The following is a 19,748-nucleotide window of genomic DNA, read 5'->3' on the forward strand; positions in this document are numbered from 1 at the left end:
TAGTGTACTCGTCATATGTTTTGAAGCTAACTTGAAAGTGTGAAGAATTGCTTTTTTTTTCACGTTCAGTTCAGGTAAAGGGTTTTGTATATATTTAAAACTATGTCGTTTTTGGAGGACGAGAGCGCGAGCAGTCTAACCGGTGTACATTCACGACTGGAAAGCTATGTTTTTAGTAAGTAGAATTTCTATGGTTTTTTTCTGAGTCGTTAAGCGTTAGCTTGCTAGCGAACACGTGGACTACAACTATATAATTCTTGCATGAGCAACTGGGGCAAGAGTCCAGTTTTGGTTGGGGAGCTATATATAAGAAAATAAATAAATAACATAAAATGTTATTTACAAGTTTTAACAGGAAAGCACAAAGTCGGCTAATGGGAGCTTTAAACACAAAAAGGAAAACTCGACTTGTAGATTTCTCACTGTTAACGCAGTCAGCAGGTTGAAGCAGGAATACTGTTCATTTGGTGCAGCATTTATGCTGTAATTAAATACTAAGTAACTATTTTACAATTTGGTTTCCTGTCTACAAAAAATAAACTGTTGTTTTCTCCTGTGAAGGCTGTGAATTGTCATCTGAGGTACCCTTCTACACCTTTCAAGGCGATGAGGAAGAGGACTTGGAGCATTTTTTAGAACTCCGGACGGTGTGTGATAAAAGTACATTTTATAGCATTTTTATATTAAACTTTAAAGATGTACATATATATATGTCCGTAAAAGTGTACTTGCTTAAGCACGGTTTCTCCACGCTCTCTGCTGTCCCACCTGCTATAGATCTGCCTTGGCGAGGGGGCTAAAGAGGAGAACAATGTGGTGGAGGTGACTGCCATTAACCACCAAGGGAAGAAGATTTCAGTGCCAGTAGCCAACCTCCACATATCTTGTCTTCCCATGGTAATGTCGTTTGTACTGCTTATAGATATATACTTGTCATCCACTTTAATAGCAGCAGCAGGCTGTCAAAGGCACTTTAATAGCAGCAGAGTTAGAAATTAACCGCATCCTGGCAGTAGAATGTATTATCTCCTTGGTTACCCTTACACTTTCTCCATCTGTCAACAAGCTTTCATATTCCCTGGTTAAAAAATGTTTTAGCATGAGCTGCGAGCCACAAATGCACCACTGTCTTCACTTCTTCATCAGAATTGGCCCCTTGTAGGGCTGCTTTCAGGGGACCAATATAGTTCTGATCCTGCTCCATCAGACCTTAAAATTTATGAGGACCATAGGGAAGATGCTGTCTGCGGACGTGCATTGTTATGCAAGATCACAACGCCCTTGAAAAGCAGTCCTCTGCATTTAATCTGAAGATTTGGTATCTGTAAACGAGCACTGTTGATTCTGATAATGATCCAGTATTGGCCTTTGAGAATCTCAGAAGTCGCAGTTACGATTGAATTGATGTAACACGTTTACGCTTCCAAAGCATTAACTGGGGAGACAATAGCCTTGAATGGAAAGTGCTAATAAGTCTGTGTGGCCAACAGAATTTTGAATATAACTGGAGTGCAATAATTTTTGACTCACCCTGGTACATTACAGCACATTTAAAATTCTTTAAATTCTTTCCCCCCCTACATATTCCAGACTGTTAGGAAGGTTGGGTCAGAGCGCAGGGTCTGTCACGATACACAGTGTTGACATGATTCTGTGTGAAAATCTCAGGAGAGCAACATTATCTGAACCACACAAACCATCCCTCCTAGCTCATACAAAGCTGCAGTTAAAGTCACCAATATTTTCTTCAATCTAATATTACCCAAAGCACTTGACCTTTATCTGCATGATTTTATGCATTGTGCTGCTGCCACATGATTGTGTGGTTAGATAACTGCATAAATGAGTGGTTGTACAGATTGAAAAAAAATGCTGAAATGGTTGAAATGCTACACATTTATTATCATACACAATCATCTGCTTGATCTAATATGGTTTGTTTTATTTCCAGTTAATTACCTTTAGAGTTTTGACCTAATAGATATCACTAAAACTTGCAGTATTCAAACTAATATTCACAGAGGGGTCTGCTTTGTGCTTTGGCAGCTTTCAATGTAATATTGCAAATTGGTAGGCTAATGAACTTGTAGACTGTAATGTTTAGTAGATGTACAGATCAGCCTTAAAATCACTGGTGCATTATTCTGATTAAAGACGCCAGTACCATTAAGGGAATACAGTTGCCTTGAAAGGATGTTTAGATATGTGGTACTTGTTATTGTAACATTCACATGAATGGCAGGGGCCCAAGGATTCCCAGCACAATATTACCCAGACTATCATATGCTTGCCCATTTTTCCTGCTTCCAACTTATCAACTTTGAGTACTGACTGTTTATTTGCTGCCTAACGCGCACCCCCCCCCCCCCCATCTTTACAGATGCCACTGTAAACAAAGTACTTTTTTTTTTTTTTTTAACTATGTATGGTAATTATGTGTCCACGTAATAATGTTTATCTAAAATCATACCCATAGTTAACCATTCAAGCCATAGTATAACTATGGGGCACTCAGAAAACTCTTCTTTTTTTTTTTTTTTTCTTTTTTTTTTATTCTTATGCAGCATTCTGGTGGCTCAGTGGTAGGTGTTTCACCTGCCATGCGGAAGGCCCGGGTTCGATTCCCAGCCAGTGCCCAAACCCCAGCCACTGGATGCAGTGCCGGTCCCCAGCCCGGATAAAATGGGAGGGTCGCGTCAGGAAGGGCATTCGGCGTAAAAACTTGTGCCAAGTTGTAGTGCGAACTGGGTATTCTGCTCTGGGTATTCCCTTGCCGGGAGCAGCTGAAAGAACAACAACAAATGCAGCCCTAGTTTTATTTTTATTTGGCCCTAGTTGACGAACTGACGAACGATAGTTGACCACAAGCCAAACTTAAGTTGTTCAGACTGAGTATTTACAGTCCTAACTTGGTTGTTATATGTTTTTCAGGTAAGCCTGGGAGAATTTGAATTGATGGCACCTGTAACACTGCGCCTGAAATCAGGAAGTGGGCCTGTGACTGTTAGTGGATTACACTTAGTTGGTAAGTTGCAAGTCCACCTCTGTTTTGTTTGTTTGTTTGTTTCGACAATTGTTCTTTTTTTACCCCCGTTCTTGCTTCTTAGGATGCAAGAAAGGGATGTAAAATAAAGGAAACAGGAGAAGAGGCTTTTTGAAAGAGATGCTCACGCTTAAAAAATGACTATTTTGTTGCTGATTCATTGTCTAGATATAATGCGTGTACTGTATGTAGCCAATATACACATACAAAATGCTGTGATTGCATACTGTATAATATTGGTTTAACATTGCTGCACATGTATGTGTACATGTTAATGTTATAGCCTATTCCAGAGCCCCTAACACGTTTTTAAACTAATCCTACTGCAGAACTAAGCTTAATTAAATAATAAGCCGCTGATTACAGTTCAGCGGACATACCCTGAAAGAATTGTGAACTGTTTACAATTCAGACCCGTAAAACAAATGTGGTGATGATACATGCTACAGCCGTCTGTAACTGGGAGCCTAGAGAGCAGATTGGCCATCCTCTCTTGGGAGCAAGGAGTGGCATACTCCCACTTCCACTGCAACACTAGTTAAACTGGGTTTTAAACGATGTTGTCTGCAGCTTTATGTGCACTAGAAGAGGCAGGTGTTAGTCCTCCCAGGTTCGAGAAGGGGGAGGGAGGGGGGGGGGGTACAGTTTTTTCCTGTAATGATTCTGCAACTACATGTTTATGTGACCAGTGTATCACGCACTAAAGTTAAATAAAGCAGAATAGAGACATGATTACTTGATGGTCAATGTATGATTACTTGACGGTTTATATGTCGTCTAAAGTTAGTACCCCCTATAGTTCTGTGTTATTGTGTAAAAACATAAAAATTGTCAGATTATAGAGGGTCTTGGTATCAGGGAAGTACAACCTAAGATAAACATGTTACTTTTTTTTTTTTTACCATGCCATTATTTTTACTTAACAGAAATGAAAAAAAAAATTGTATTTCCTTAAGCATTGCACGGTAGTAAATAAGGTTCTGGTGGGCATGTTTCTCACAATTATTTCGCACATTCAAAAACAAGATATGTCACTTTTCCAACACTAACACATAATTTAATGTGTTCCAAAATTTCATAAAACTAGTTTTTATGTTATCTGACATTTTTCTATCAATTATTTTTTTCATTGAAAATAAAATGACTTAATGCCTAATAATAATAATAACACATACCTAATCTGCTATAAATTAATCAATTAATTATTTATAAACTATTTTTATTACATTTTGATTAATTTTTCGAATAGTGTATTAGTTTTAAAACATAAAAATGTTCAATTTTTGTTATGTAATATTCGTTATTTTTCGATTGTTGTAGAGTGGATGTTTTTGTAAGCATGGAGCTGCTTTAATATGTGTTGGTAAATTACCTCAAAATTAACTCTTTGCTGTATGACTGATTAACACTAATATCTCCTCTTATTCAGCTTCAGAGAATGAAGAGTCTGAAGTATCTGATGAAGATGATGACTCTGAGGAGGAAGTGCCCCCCATTAAACCAGCCAAAAAGAAGCAGAAACTGTAGAGTCAGCAGTTGAAGACTTTAATACGTTTTATACAACATAATGTTCCCCTAAATTGTTTTCAATCCACTTACAATGGACTGCAAAGCAAAGAAATGTGAAGCTTGAATATTTTTTTAAAATAACTTTGTGGAGCAGCTTCATATGCATTTGTGATTTATCATGTCTTAAATGTTTTAAAAGATAACCTGTTAAATTCCAAAATGTAATACAAGCCATTTTGCTTGTCTTTATAATTCTTTAGGATACATGCCATTTTGGAACAAAACTGTATTTCATTGTGTATCTATAAGATCTATTGTTTTTCACTTGTCAAGGAACAGCTAAAGGTTCACTAAAAATACATAGTGTTCAACTACTATACAGTGTACAAAAAGTCTCCATACATAGAAATTAACCGATGGTTAGATCAACAGTTTTGGGGTTCTTGGATTGGCCACCAAACCCCCATAGTGTGCCCCACTAGATGTGTGCCAGTTGGGGCATTTGAAGGCCATGGTCTTCCAGGAAGAGGTACAAGATACAGCACAAAGATTATTATAGGAACGCATTCAAAGTGCAATTACATGCATAATATTAGGTGTGTTAACACAAGTACATAATGAGTAGGAGAGATGACTGTGTAGTGTGTTTACAAAGAAATGTTGAGGATGTTTTGCAGTTAAATTTCGCTCCAAATTTTTTATTTTGCCTTTGTATGGAGAGTTTTTGGATACTTTGTATTAATGAACTTTAAGGACATTCACCAGCACTGTTTCCTGCAACTGTGCAAGTGTTATTTGTAATCTTTTTTATTGTTTTGTTTTATTTTTCGGAATGTAGTAAAGGTTTTGCTGGTGCATTTTCACTTATATGTGTTAAAACACAAAGGACTGCCATGGCTGACTTTTTTGTACATTTATAGTTTTTCTGAATTAAAATAGATCCATCTGTAGCAATGGATAATTTTTTCATGCTGTGTTTAAAAAGAGACAGGCCCTTTCTCTTTTCTTAGGATAAGTCAGTCAAATTATGACTGCACTATAAGCTAGAATTTAGAAAATAAGCTACATTTTGATTATTTTCTAAATGTACTTTAATTCAAGGTTAGATTTCTGCCATGTCTTTAGTGTGAGATTAGGATAATTCATAATTTTTTAATACTCATCTTTATCAAGACTGCTAATGATTCTAGAATTTTAGTGTGAATGTTAAATTATCCTACTGCCACTGGTTGTTATTTATAGGTTTTCTTCCAGTGTCCTTGCACCACTTAATGTTCAAGCATAATGTTAAGTGTCCTGATTCATGGACTTGGCACACCAAGCTGGAGACTGCAGACACAAAATGAAGATTGTTTCAGTTTGATAAAAGAGAAACTAGAGGGGGGTATGAGTCAGGATACCTACAACATGATACATTTCTGAAATTCTCAAGGGCCATCTGTATGCTTAGGTAAAAATACTTCATGTTCTATAGAATCATGGTGGCTTACCCTTTTGTTTTATTTATTTTCATCAGTTTAGTACTTAATGTTTATCCTTGATCTGCCCACAGTCCAAAGATATAGATTAGGCTAATTCACCTTTCCGAATTGCCTGTGGTGTATAAATGAGTATGTGTGCTTGTCACACACTACGGGCAATTTGGAAAACGCTAATGAGCCTTTGGATTGTGGGAGGAAACCGGGGTACCCGGAGGAAACCCACCAAGCACAGGCAGAACATGCAAACTCCAATACAGACCCAAGGCAGGAATCGAATGTGGAGGTGCAAGGCGACAGTGCCGACCACTAAGCCGCCCCATACATAATTATTTTGATTTTATTCATTATGCACAGAACAAAAGCACAAACAAAATGATAAGTACTATGTATCTCTTTCTCTGAGTTGCAGCTTGTTTTTGATTTCTTACAAATAAACATCATCAATCCTTACAATTATCTGGGAACAATCCCAGAGTAAAACTACTCAATGCCAGGGTGAGGTATGTCAGTTTTTTCTAGTTCGTCTTATTGTCTTGCTTCATGAATATAAAAAAATGTAGAAAAACCATACATAATTTAATGCACATAAAATCAATGAGTGGATCAATATCAGTGTGGTGTTTCAGACTAGAAAATAAAGTTTAAACTTTAAACTTCCCCGATATCCAGATGGAAGAATTCACCCTGCTGATCTTCATCATTGATGATGATGCCTGTGCTGTTGCAGGACCAGGCGTTTATCAGACCCGTGTAGTGTGGTGTTTGTGTGGATTATCTCTAAACCCGTGACGTCACTACCCTCCCCTAGTAACCCTCCTCGGCGTCTCCGGAGGAAAACCATCAACATGGTGCGTAGCGAATTCATTTCTTTATTAGTTTAATGCTCAACAGACAGGTCGGGAATCACACCGACAATTCATGCAAACACTCTACGTGGAAAATTAACGACAGACTAGAGTATAACGTCTAAAGGGCCTGGCTGGCTAACGTGACAAATTTAGGTCGCTGGCTAATTAGCTAGCTAACGGATTGTGCCGCTGCTTGTGTACTCCCTGGCCAGCTAGCGCCAGTTTAAACAACTAGGAACACAGCTAATTACACCACCAGCTGTTTGGGGAGTTTTCTATCTGTCAGGTTGAAAGGAAATAATATTACTCAGAGCAAGATGTGTTTTAATCTAATACAGTCATGCCGTTTGAATTAGATTTTAACCCAAAACTGAACCTTTTGCCTGTTAGGAATCTGAAAACTAATTATAGAGCTAACTAGTAACTAGTCAGACTTAACGAGTAAATTAACTAGAACGTGTTCGGCGTGGGACAAATCATACACTATTATTGGACCACATTTTGCCTTAACTATGAGCATGGCATCATTTTGATGAGCTTATACAATGTCACAACATTTATGTCCAACCAGAGTCGCCTCAATGTTTCTCCAAGATCTTGCATTGGCGGCTTAGTGGTTAGCATCACTAACCCTTCAGGGTCCGGGTTCAATTCCTGCCTCTGGGTCTGTGTGTGTGGAGTCTGCGTGTTTTACCCGTGATTGGTGGGTTTTCTCCCACAGTCCAAAGACATGCCCAATTTGCCCATAGTGCCACAGGAGGTCAACAGTTCCAGATGTAAAAATGGGAATAAGTACAATGTCACCATTGGCCCCCACGGTCCCTGGTTGGACGACAGAGGTTCTTGGATAGATATAAAATATTTTGTATTGATGATGGGAATGTTGGGCCACTGTGTTAATTCTTCTCCAGCACATCCCAAAATGTTCCCAATAGGGTTAAGCTCTGAGCTCTGAGTGGTGATGGCCAATCCATCTGTAAAAGTTATGTTCTATGCTTCCTGAACCATGCTTTCACAGTTTGACCTTGATGAATTCTGGCATCATCATCATCATCATCTTGGAATATTCCCATACCATCAAGGAAGGAAAAATCCATTAATGGTAGTAATTCGGTACAGCCCAGTCATCAGCTGACTTTATTTTTTGACCACATAATGTTGTTAAAACTGGACCTGACTAACTGAAGCAACCCCAGACCATAACCCTTGTACAGGCACTAAGGCATAATGGGTACATCACTTCATCAACCTCTCTTCTTACCCTGATGTACTGATCACTTTAGAAGAGGGGAAATCTGAAATTATCAGGTCATACAATCATCTTCCAATGCTCTACACTTCTATTCCTTATGCTCCCTAGCAAATTAAAGCCTTTTGTCCTGATTAGCCTTACTGATAAGTGGTTTTTTTAAGGGTACACAGCTGTTTAGTCACAATCCCTTAAGTCCCTTCAAATTGTGAGTGAAAATGATGATATTTTTAGTAGCAAACATAGCTGTAAGTTAAACTGTTGTTCCCTTTATGAATTTGATTTTACAAAACATTTAAGTGATTTCCTGTTACACTCATTCAGGATGTTTTTGTAACCACATTTGTTCCTTTTTCAAACTTTTTTTCAATCAGTTATGTAATCGTATGTATTGTTCTTGATGATCTGTGAATTACATGTGTTTGTAACAAATGGGTGAAATATATATATATATTTTTTATTACCCTGACAATATGAGAATCTATCTTAACTACTGGAAATATAATTTTTCACTTTTCATCAGATTTTTTGTTATTAAATATGGCAGGTTTCTTTTGAAAGGGGGTTTTGATATATAGTATTTATTGATTTGTTTGTACTTCAGGGTTTATTATCAATTCTCCGGAAACTGAAGAGCGCTCCGGACCAGGAGGTGCGCATTCTGCTCCTGGGACTCGACAATGGAGGGAAGACAACACTACTCAAACAGTTGGCTTCTGAGGACATTAGTCACATCACTCCTACACAGGTACAGGATTTAACTAGGTACCTAGGGCACATATACAAATAAAGAAATCGTGTTTTTCCTGCTTTAGCCATCCAGTTCTGTTTTGGTATTTAAACTCATCCTAAGCCATGTCAGGTGTGTTTGATTATGACAACCATAAAAATGCTTAGCGTTAATTGTTAGAGTTAGATTTGACTGAATGCCACGAGACATGACTGAGCTCTCAACACAGCATTACCCTGCAGTCACATTTCTACTGGTACATAGATAAATTTAAGATTAATTAATTAGCAACTTTCTTGAGTGTAGGTCCTCATTACCCATGTTTTACTAAAGTTTGGTGTAAATATTTGTGCAAGTCAAACTAAATTATGCCAGGTTTAAAATATTATACCACGGCCTTGCACAATATTTGTTGTTTGGTGACAAATCTTATGCAATTGAAATGACTACTAAATGACAAACAGTTTTTGTACGTGTAAGTGATTTTAGCTCATGTTTATGGTGAAATCCCAATACCTAGGTGCTGATTCAGTTTGTATTTTAAATTCGTAAGTATCACAATTTCATAAATGACTCGATTCAATATTATTTTTAACTTGTATTAAAATATAAAAGTATAAAAATGTAACTAAAAAAAATATATATATAATAACATTTAGTTTGCCATACCACATGGGATGCTATGCTGCCTGCCAGTGTGTAAATAGTTTAAAGCATGCCACCTGTAAGATTATAGAAGAGCAGGAACATGTTAGAATTGTCTAAGTTAAGAATTATAAAAAGAAAAATATTTATGGGTTAGGGTGACGTTACGTGAATTGCTATACAAAATAATTGTGATGCTTAGCTAAATGGATTCATCTATCACTCCAAAATGATTTTTAAAATTTTTTAAGTTAGATATGTTTGCAATAAAAAAGAAAGATTTAAGGGTATGGTAGCAATACATTCATTTCTATACAAAATTATTGTGATACATACTTGAATTAGTTCCCCACCATCACAACCCTCTTGCCTACTATATATAGCGCATTAAAAAAAAAATTGAATAACAAAAAAAATCATTGGGTAAGATGCTTCTATTGTCTGTAGTTTATGAGTGGCTTGATACTAGGAATGCAACCGTTGTAGCCAATTTCCAGGAGACGACTGTCTTTGGTGGTTCTTGACTCCAGCCTCAGTCCACTCCTTGTAAAGCTATCTTAAGTTCTTGAATCAGCTTTGTCTCAAGCTAAAGCCTGCAGACATCCCTGTTTCTTGTGCAACTTTTCCCATCCACACTTTTCCCATCCAATCAACTTTGTATAAATATGCTTAAATAGAGCACCTTCTGTGTACTAAGCAATTTCCTTCTAGGATTAATAAAGTTATTCAAATCTTAATAATAATTCAGTTATTTGTCACATGTACCTTATAGCACAGTGATTATTATTATTTTTTTTTTCCCCGCATATCCCATTTAGAAAGCTAGAGTCAGAGCGTAGGGAGCACCTCTGGAGCAGATACGGTTAAGAGTCTTGCTTAAGGGTTTAACAGTGGAAGCCTGGCGATTCTGGGGCTTGAACCCCTGACCTTTCGATCAGTAACCCACAGCCTTAACTGCTTGAGCCACCACTGCCACAAAGAAGGTTTAGTCAGTCTACCCCATGCATGTACTGAAGTAGATAACTACAGAAGATTGAGAGATGCGCTGGATTTATGTTGTATAACTGATAATTTTCTCAAACTTGAAATGTTCTTATATTTTGAGATACTAGTTTTTTTTATATGTTAGCTAATCATCAAAATTATAACAAAAAAGGCTGGAAATATTTCATTTGATGTGTATAAATAGAATATATTCATATATATATATATATATATATATATATATATATATATATATATATATATATATATATATATAATAGTTTTTCATAATCTTTATGTTCCATAATTTAATTTTATTAGATGTCCTGTACACAATATACCAGACATAGTATAGACTCAACACATAGGAAAAGTTTTTTTTTTGTGTGTGTTTTTTTAATAGTTTGTTTGTTTTTGTTTTACTCTTGATTTGGTGACTGTTGACCAGAATACATCAATGCACTCTCCCCGATGGCATATTGGAGAAGCAGGAAAGCAGGAAGTGTCATAGGAAGCCCAGTGATGGCACACAAGGGAGCATACTGCACATTGCAGCCAGACAAGACATACCACACTCATCAGTCACATAGTGCTGGTTCTAATAAAGTGTTGCACAGCAGTAAACTAAGAATGTTTTTCAAAAAAAATTAAGCATGGTCTAAACCCGCTCTCTTTTCTATACAGTATTTTTTATGGAATTATTGATATATGCCTTTTTTGCCCCCAAGCGATTTACAAATAAATCTGTTCATATCCAGCCTGAAGCTTAAGTGCGGCACACAAAATGCTTCTCTACGTTATGTGGGGGTTGATTGTTCTATTTAAAAAAATATATATATTCAAGGAAAACATTATGATGTGTCTCTTTTTTTATTTCTCCAGCTGTATGGAAGAGCATTTCCTTTTAAGGAAATCTGCGTGTTTCTCATCTTCTTTTTTTCCCCCACCAGGGCTTCAACATTAAGAGTGTGCAATCCCAGGGTTTCAAGCTAAATGTATGGGACATTGGAGGCCAGAGAAAGATTAGACCATACTGGAGAAACTACTTTGAAAACACTGATATGCTTGTAAGTATTTATTTTGAGTGTGGTGTTTCCTGTGGATGTTCTTAAATTCAGTGGATGTTACAGTGCCAGTTTGTGACTTTGGATTGCTTTGCAGCATGTAACTAATCAGTGTGATCTGAATTTTAATATGCTTAACTGAAGTTTATCATGTCTGTGCTTGTCCCTTTTTTCTGTGCAAGAACACTTTGTTTAAAGAACTTGTCTATTTTAGATTTATGTCATAGACAGTGCGGATCGGAAAAGGTTTGAAGAAACGGGGCAGGTGAGCATAGCGGTATCTGAGTGTGTGTGTGAGAGAGAGAGACTGGAACAAACTCTGATATGATTTCACTTTTAAAACAGTGTTGTATGGTGGATTGAGATTGAGAAAGTCACAGCATGTATGAAATGTATGTCTGGAGGATAAACTGTTTATATTTGAATGAAAATGGGTTCCTTAATAGTCAAGATTTCATTTTGCAGAAAGACCGCATGAAATGAAACATTAAAAGACAACATGAGTTTTGATGTTTTGATTTCTTTACTTCTGCTCCACAGGAGCTAGCCGAGTTGTTGGATGAGGAGAAACTTAGTGGTGTCCCTGTCCTAATCTTTGCAAATAAGCAAGACTTGCTCACTGCTGCTCCAGCTTCAGAGATTGCAGAGGGTCTGAACCTGCACACCATTCGAGATCGCATGTGGCAGATTCAATCTTGCTCTGCTCTCACAGGCGAGGGTGTCCAGGTACAAAGAAATTTTGCACTTCTTTTTTTATTACAATAGAAACCAGTACTTTAAGAAAAAAATTAATCAGCACAATTGTTTTTATACGATTTCATTCGTTTAGGATGGCATGAATTGGGTGTGCAAGAACGTCACGGCGAAAAAGAAGTAGGAGTGTTAGTACATTTTTGAGATATCCAGGCACTGCAAGGAAAAACAAACGCTGTGGACTATGTGGAATCTTCACCAGCTGGATCAAGTTTTAGGCGATTGATCTCCGTATTGATAGCAGCTGAGGATGCCTAGGACAAGACCTTAAACCCCACCGACTCTAGTAAACCTTCACCACTGTCTCACTGCAAGCTCTGAGCCGCAAACCTCCTGGATAATCCGGTCTACTGACACTTTACCGTTTAGTCTCAATACTAACCAGTGCATCACTACATCTAACCAAACACTACAGCTATTAAAGCCTGACACTCCAAGGTCTTGATTTAAGCTGAGATTTTAGTTTTTTCCTAGACACTGTATGTGTTGCCTAAGCAGAGGCTTGTTACTTCATGTAATGCGGATTGATGATGTGCTATCAAAAATGTATGTGCATGTGTGCACATGTAAGTGTGCACGTAGAATGAGCAAAACTAGTTTTACAGAGTGCAAGAATTTGATCTGATCTGATTTATACTTATTTGCTTTGGCAAAGGGCACACAAACTTGATTTTATCTAAAACACTGTTTTGTGTTCCTCCAAATTATTATAAATTTTTTCAATTATTTTACTTTGTACTTTTTTTTTTTTTTTCTTCTTTGCTGTACTAACTTCCAAAGAGCACTTTGCTGGCTTGTAACATGCTGGTAAAAAAAAAAAAAAAAAAAAAAGTGTTTCTTTTAATTTGGTTAATGATAGACGAGCATCAGGATAAGCCAGAGTGTGGGAAGGATAGTCACCTCTCTCTTAGCAAAGGACATGAATGAAACTGACAGGTGCCCTTGTAACAGGTTTAGAAGGCTTAAGCATCTGGTTGTGGCAGTGGAGAAGTGCTTTATGTGGCGGTCTGAGTTTGTCCACTTTAATCACTAGAAAAGGGAAGAACTGACATATTGGGTTTTTTTGTTTATTAGGAAAGGGGTTTTGTGAGTGTTTTACTTTGTGTATTTTAACATTCCATTTCTTAGACATCAGTACATTATAACATAGTAAACAAGGTTTATGATTGTACACATATATCCTGTTACTGTATTTTCTTCTCTTTTATTGTTTCAAATATTCCACTGTAAATGATTGTAATGATTGATAATTTTTCAGAAGAGGTTATGAAACACTTTCTAGAGAACAGAATTATTTCAGTATAATAAACATATTGAAACAGCAACAAACTATGACATGCTCATAGGGTCATTTTTTTCTCCACAGCCATCATTTTGTAGAGCGTGAAACATTCATGTTGGTGTCCTTCACTCAGTATTTCACCTTAAACATGTTTTTGATTTGCATTAGTTGGGAATGAGAATGTAAGCCTCATTTCTTTCGGTTAGACCTTGTATCATACCAAATGTGGGCTTGTGTTAGTTTTAGGAAAGAGTGGGAGGATGTTAAAATTAAATACAGCCCACATTCTAGATGTAAGGTGGGCCTAACATGAAAAAGCATTTACCTACTCTAAACACAAGATTCTCCCATTGCTGAATTATTATCAGATACTGAGTTTAAGTGGGTTTTTTATTTTTTATTTGGTTGATTCAGCCTGAATTGAAGTATTGTCAGAATTTAATTTTTCATTTAATATTTGAGTTCTATTAATTTTGTGGTGCCAAAACAATGTGTTATCTATTTAGATTATGAATCTTTACATACTATGAAGCCAAAAATTTGTCAACACATGCAGTCATTCTAATTATTCCAGAAGTGTTCACAGGGTTGAGGTCAGGACTCTGGGCAGACCACTAGAGGTCTTCCACTCCAACCTCAAAAAGAATCATGCATTTATTGAGCCCGTTTTGTGGATAGGGGCATTGTCGTGCTGGGACAGGATTGGACCTTTTCGTTCCAGTGAGGCGAAACTATGCAACAACATACAGAGGCATTGTATAACGCATAGTTGTGTGCTGCTGCCTTTGTGACAACAGTTTAGGGTTTTAAGGGTCAGGCATCCACATTACGATTGACCATATAATCCTATGTAGTCTCTAAGCCAGTAAGTAAAAAAAGAGGCCCCAGGTGAAGAATGTCTCAACCTGGTAAGGTAGGCAGTGCAACTCTTTTTTTCCTCTTACCCTCATTTACAGTATGTTTGGTTTTGTGCCACCAAAACAGGTCTGACCTATCTGTAGGACCCGCATGGATCAGACATTTGTGTCGGGTAGGATTGTGTCAAGTGGATTGAGAGCTAAGGAATTTGGAGGTCAAGTCAACACCTTAAATTCTTTGTCATGTTCCTCAAACCGTTTTTAAATTTAAGTTTTTGAAGTGAGGGAGGGAGTATTATCCTGCTGCAGATGGCCACTGCTATTAGGAAATACTGTTTCCATACAGCCTTATACACAACAAACTAAGATATGTGTCAGCAGTGCCATGCCATTGATGCAGTCCTTTGGACTAAAGGAACATTTACTTTCATGATCCTCTAATTTTCTTTGTCTTAATCAAAAATTTGAACATACCTTCTCCTTTAGTGTTGTTTTTTTTATTTTTATGAGTTTCAAAGTTGTACAACAATACTTGGCACACACCCAAATCAATCCCTCATCAGATTCATGAGCTAGTCACTTGGAATGGTTTTTAATTGATAGGTGTGACGTGTCAAGAGTTAATTTGTGACATTTCTTGCCTTCTTAATGTACTTTAGACCATCAGTTGTCTTGTGCAGAGGAAGTGTGGGTACACAGTCAATAGCCTGCTTGCCCTATTAGTGCTACTAATGGATTCATCCTACTAGTGGATTCTTTACAAATCCATATTATGGCAAGAAACCAAGTTAAGTAAAGAGAAAAAAACAGTATATCATTACTTTAAGAAATGAAGGTCAGTCAATCCATAAACTCTTAAGAACGTTTTATCTTCAAGTGCAGCCACCAAAACTATCAAACGTTATGATGAAACTGCCTCTCATGAGGAACGTCCTAGGAAAAGATGACCAAAAGTTACCTCTGCTGCAGAGAATAAGTTTGTTAGTATGATCAGCCGCAGAAACCATTCATTTACAGCACCTCAGATTAAAACCCACACAATTGCTTTTTCAGAGTTCAAGAGGCAAACACATTTCAACATCCGCTGTTCAGAGGAGACTGCGTGAGTCAGGCCTTCATGGTTGAACTGCAGCAAAGAAACCATCACTCCGGAAGAGCAACAAACAGAAAAGACTTGCTTGGGCGAAGAAACACAAGGACTGGGCATTAGATCAGTAGAAAACTGTCCATTTCTCTGATGAGTCCAAATTTGAGATTTTCGGTTCTAACCCATGTCTTTGTTAGGCTTAGAGCCCAGCATGACTACCACAGCATTTTACAGCGAAATATCATCCCATCTGATATGAACTTAGTGCGACCATCATTTGTTTTCCAACAGGACAATCACCCCAAACACACCTCTAGGTTATGTAAGTGCTATTTATCCAACAAGGAGAGTGATGCATCAGATCACCTGGCCTCCGTAATCACCTGATGTAAATCCAGTTGAGATGGTTTGGGACAAGTTGGATAGAAGAGTGAAGAAAAAGCAGACAAATTACTCAACACATCTGGGAACTTCTTTAAGACAGGTGACCACCTCATGAGGCTGACTGCGAGAAAGCCAAGAGAGATGATGTACCCAGGAACTACAGTGAAGGGAAGCCTACCTGGAAAAGGTTGTACAGTAAAACCTACACGAGACAGAATAGTGAAGCCTTGAATAAATATTCATGTACTAAAGGATTTTTGTTTGAAACCTTTCTGGGATCAGCCTAAAGCAAGTTTAATCACATTCTGTTTGTGTATGTGAGTCTGCTTCACTGTCAACTTGTCAGTGCGTCACCACTCTGTTGTGCATTTGATGTGTGTGTTCACAGGGCCGCGGCTAGCTGCATTTGACAGCTGTTTTCCTGTGACAGCTGTGTGTGTGTGTGTGTGTGTGTGTATGTGTACGTGCCTGCGTGTGCGCGCACATTTCCCGGCGCAGGGGCCCCCATGAAGGTGTGTTTTACCACCGCTGCTCTACTGGGAGAGACAGCCTCTCAGCTGTTGTGCAGCTGCTGTTTGCATTAGCTGCTCCTGAGCTCAACACATTTACCCGCTCCACACTATGACACATCACAATTCTGTTTCCAAAAGCCCCGGTCTAATCAAAGACATATACAGAGTGTGGGATGAGTCAGCCCGCCAAATATTGCAGAGAACCACTGGTTTCATATTCCTGTAATGAGCAACTAGAGAGTGGGGAAAACTGCTGCTCTGGCTGCCCTGTTTGTTACCTGAGCCCTCAACACTTTCTAAAATTATTAGCGTTGAGGTCTGGGAATTTAGTATAATGATTCTCCAGCTTTGAAACAAAGGTGCAATGTTATCTCCGAGCTTTACCACTGAAGAAGATCATTATTTGGTATAATGGATCCATTCGTGCAGTAGTACCATTAGTGCCATTAAAATATATACTGGACACAGTGGTCAAATAAGTTTGAACATTTTTTTTTTTTTTTTTTTTTTTTTTAACAGCCACACAAGATTTTAATTTGCTAGAATCAATTAATGGATTTTTATTTAAGTTTAATGATTTAATTTGACCATCCCGCTCTCCCCGCCCTATTTTCTTAGAACTCAGTAACACAGCTCCCATGTCCAAGAAATTACCCACATGCCTCTGCAGCTTCCTATCTCGAGGGCTTAAGAGGGATTTTGGATTATCCTGCCTGGATTTAGCAATTGGAGTCATATTGTGCTGGAGGGCAAAAATTATAATTCTACATGGTAAATATATTATTCAGCATATAAAGGGCTGACACCATGTTAGAAGCGGAATGTGTGGGTGTGTTTGCATATGATTCTTTTTCCTCTTTGCTTAGTCACACTGAGGCAAGTAAGGTTGAGGGGACTAAGAAGAAAGAGAGAGAGAGAGAGAAGAAACGGAATGCATTAGCCAGCTTGCTAGCAGCATAGTACGCTGGTGTTTAGTTGCTTTAACAATCTTGTGCCTCTGGCCATCTCTGTGTCAGGCTGATTCCTTATGCACCATTCCGGGCGTTTATATTTTCTGTAAAAAGATTTATATATATATATATATATATATATATATATATATATATATATATATATATATATAAACACATCAAGTTTAGACTTCACTACTGTAACCACAATTCTGTATATTCTGTATATATATATATATATATATATATATATATATATATATATATATATATCCATTTAAACACATCAAGTTTAGACTTCACTACTGTAACCACAATTCTTTCTTAATTTAAGGCTATTTATGTCTTATGTTTTTTTGTTCTGATATGCCGTTGTCGTCGCACTGTCACTTTGTTGTTGCTCGTTTTGCACATTTGCACGTGCACTTTATGTTGTTGTCTGTTGTCTGGGAAGAAGAAACCTGTAGATAGTCTTTTAGTTAGGTTTTTTTTTTTTTTTTTTTAATTTAATTTATGTTGTAATTTATGTTAGGAATATCTGTCTTGTCTCTGCTAGCCAGCTAACTAGGCCTCCTAGCTAGCTAGTTTAGCTTCTTTGTTAATTTATGTTGTAAGTTTATGTTGCATGTGGCACCTTGGTCCTGGAGGAACGTTGTTTCGTTTCACTGTGTACTAACTGTATATGGTTGAAGTGACAATAAAGCCTACTTGAACTTGAACTTGAACTTTAAGTAATAATTCATATCAGTTACTAATAATATTTACTGAATAACTGCATGAAGTCTTTAGGGAGTAAAATGGAGAACGAAACGTCATGAGGAAACTACGTAGTCATATTTTATGACTGTGTACATGACTTGTACACATAGGGTTAGTCATGTTCATAAACAAAGATGATCCCGGAATTTTCCCAGTCATAAGGATAAAGCATAAAACATTGAGAATGGACTCTCTGGAAAGAACTGCAAAATCTTAATATTCAAAAATACAAACGTTAATAATGCATCATGTCTACCGTATGCATAGCGAGAATACACAATAGAAAAGAACAGACTGGCAACAATGCAGGCCTACACCGCAATCACACGTAGATCCATCAGATAACCAACAGATCTTGAACTACAATAAAGCACGCTTGAAACTGTACATCCTTCCTGAGGACCACTATTAACAAAAAAACAACATAGCCCTCTCCCAAACAGCTATCTGAGTGGAAAAAGAAGGCTGCATACAGTTGCAGACACGGTTTAATAATGCATGTTAAAGGAGGGGAGAGCTCATAGCGAATTCTCTTTAATCTGATCAGCTGTCACATATGACACTTCATCCAGCACAGAGCAGGACTACAACACTGAAGTAGGGTTTGCTTATTGTGTAAATGTGGGCTATAGTGCACTGCCTGTGATGCTAGAAACAGGGCAAAGGCCCTGCAGCTGTTCTATCAATACATCTACACATTTATCTTTGTCTCTTCCTGTAGCTCTCTGTCTCATGCTCATGATAGCACATCCACACCCGAACTTGGAAAGAAAGAAAGAAAGAAAGAAAGAAGGCAACAATTTATACGATTGGATCTGGACTAAAGGTAGAAAAGGTTTTTAAGGGGTCCTAACAGACATTATCTGTTCTCTCCAGACCTCGTGAAATATGACCAGCGATCACATGCGAAGAGGAGCCTCGACTGAGTTTTGCAATCAATGCTTCTGGAGGCCAGAGTCCTCCCACGGGCTGTAGTTGGTCTGCATGAGCAGCCAGCACGATTAGCATCATGGGACAGTGGAGCGTTGAAAAACAAACCCATTGTGGAATACTTTGAGCATATGGCGTGTCCACCCACAGCAAGCAGAAGGAAGACAAAAAGAAAAGAGATGAATTTTTGTTCAGATCTCTAATTGGTCACAATGTGTTGGCGGTGCTGTATGTGTGTGTGCGTAATGAGTGCGGATGTGAAGGGCAGTGGGAGGAGAAGGGCAGGAACGTTACACTCCATAAATAAATGATGAGCTTCTCTTGGAGACTGATGACTTTCCCTTTCTCCTCCCTTCTCCATCCTCCTGGTGCTGACTCTCTCCCACCACCAAAATTCCAATGTGCTATGCTATAACAGGACTGTTTTCCATGGCTTGACATGTCACACGGAAACCTGTAACCACCATCACCGCATCCGAATTTGACAACACAGGAGCACTATAGGAAGCCTGTGAGATTCGAGGTGACCCAGTTACTGTCCTGTGCAATTCCAGGCAAGTGTTTCCACCGCCACCAAATACGTAGGTATGACGCAAGCAAGAGCCATGCAGCTTTATTTATTATTATTTATTATAATATTTTTTGAAGAGGAAAGCCAGATATTTTAGTCACACCTCAAAA

The 19,748-nt window shown here is 37.8% G+C and overlaps 2 protein-coding genes across 2 annotated transcripts; both read left to right on the top strand.

Annotated features, from left to right (window-relative positions):
* On the top strand, positions 1–5,502 carry npm3 (nucleophosmin/nucleoplasmin, 3). Its single transcript, XM_053502376.1, has 5 exons — positions 1–175; positions 562–647; positions 778–897; positions 2,932–3,025; positions 4,473–5,502. Exons 1-5 carry the CDS (start codon positions 103–105, stop codon positions 4,568–4,570), a joined length of 471 nt encoding a protein of 156 aa, XP_053358351.1. The 5' UTR covers positions 1–102; the 3' UTR covers positions 4,571–5,502.
* A 1,018-nt stretch (positions 5,503–6,520) lies between these two features.
* arl3a (ADP ribosylation factor like GTPase 3a) lies at positions 6,521–13,052 on the top strand. The gene is made up of 7 exons (XM_053502042.1): positions 6,521–6,528; positions 6,761–6,881; positions 8,735–8,878; positions 11,440–11,556; positions 11,768–11,818; positions 12,094–12,279; positions 12,383–13,052. The coding sequence occupies exons 1-7, from the start codon at positions 6,521–6,523 to the stop codon at positions 12,428–12,430; spliced, it is 675 nt and encodes a 224-aa protein (XP_053358017.1). The 3' UTR covers positions 12,431–13,052.
* Positions 13,053–19,748: the final 6,696 nt, after the last annotated feature.

This window comes from Clarias gariepinus, chromosome 8, assembly GCF_024256425.1.
Source record: "Clarias gariepinus isolate MV-2021 ecotype Netherlands chromosome 8, CGAR_prim_01v2, whole genome shotgun sequence".
Taxonomy (NCBI): domain Eukaryota; kingdom Metazoa; phylum Chordata; class Actinopteri; order Siluriformes; family Clariidae; genus Clarias; species Clarias gariepinus.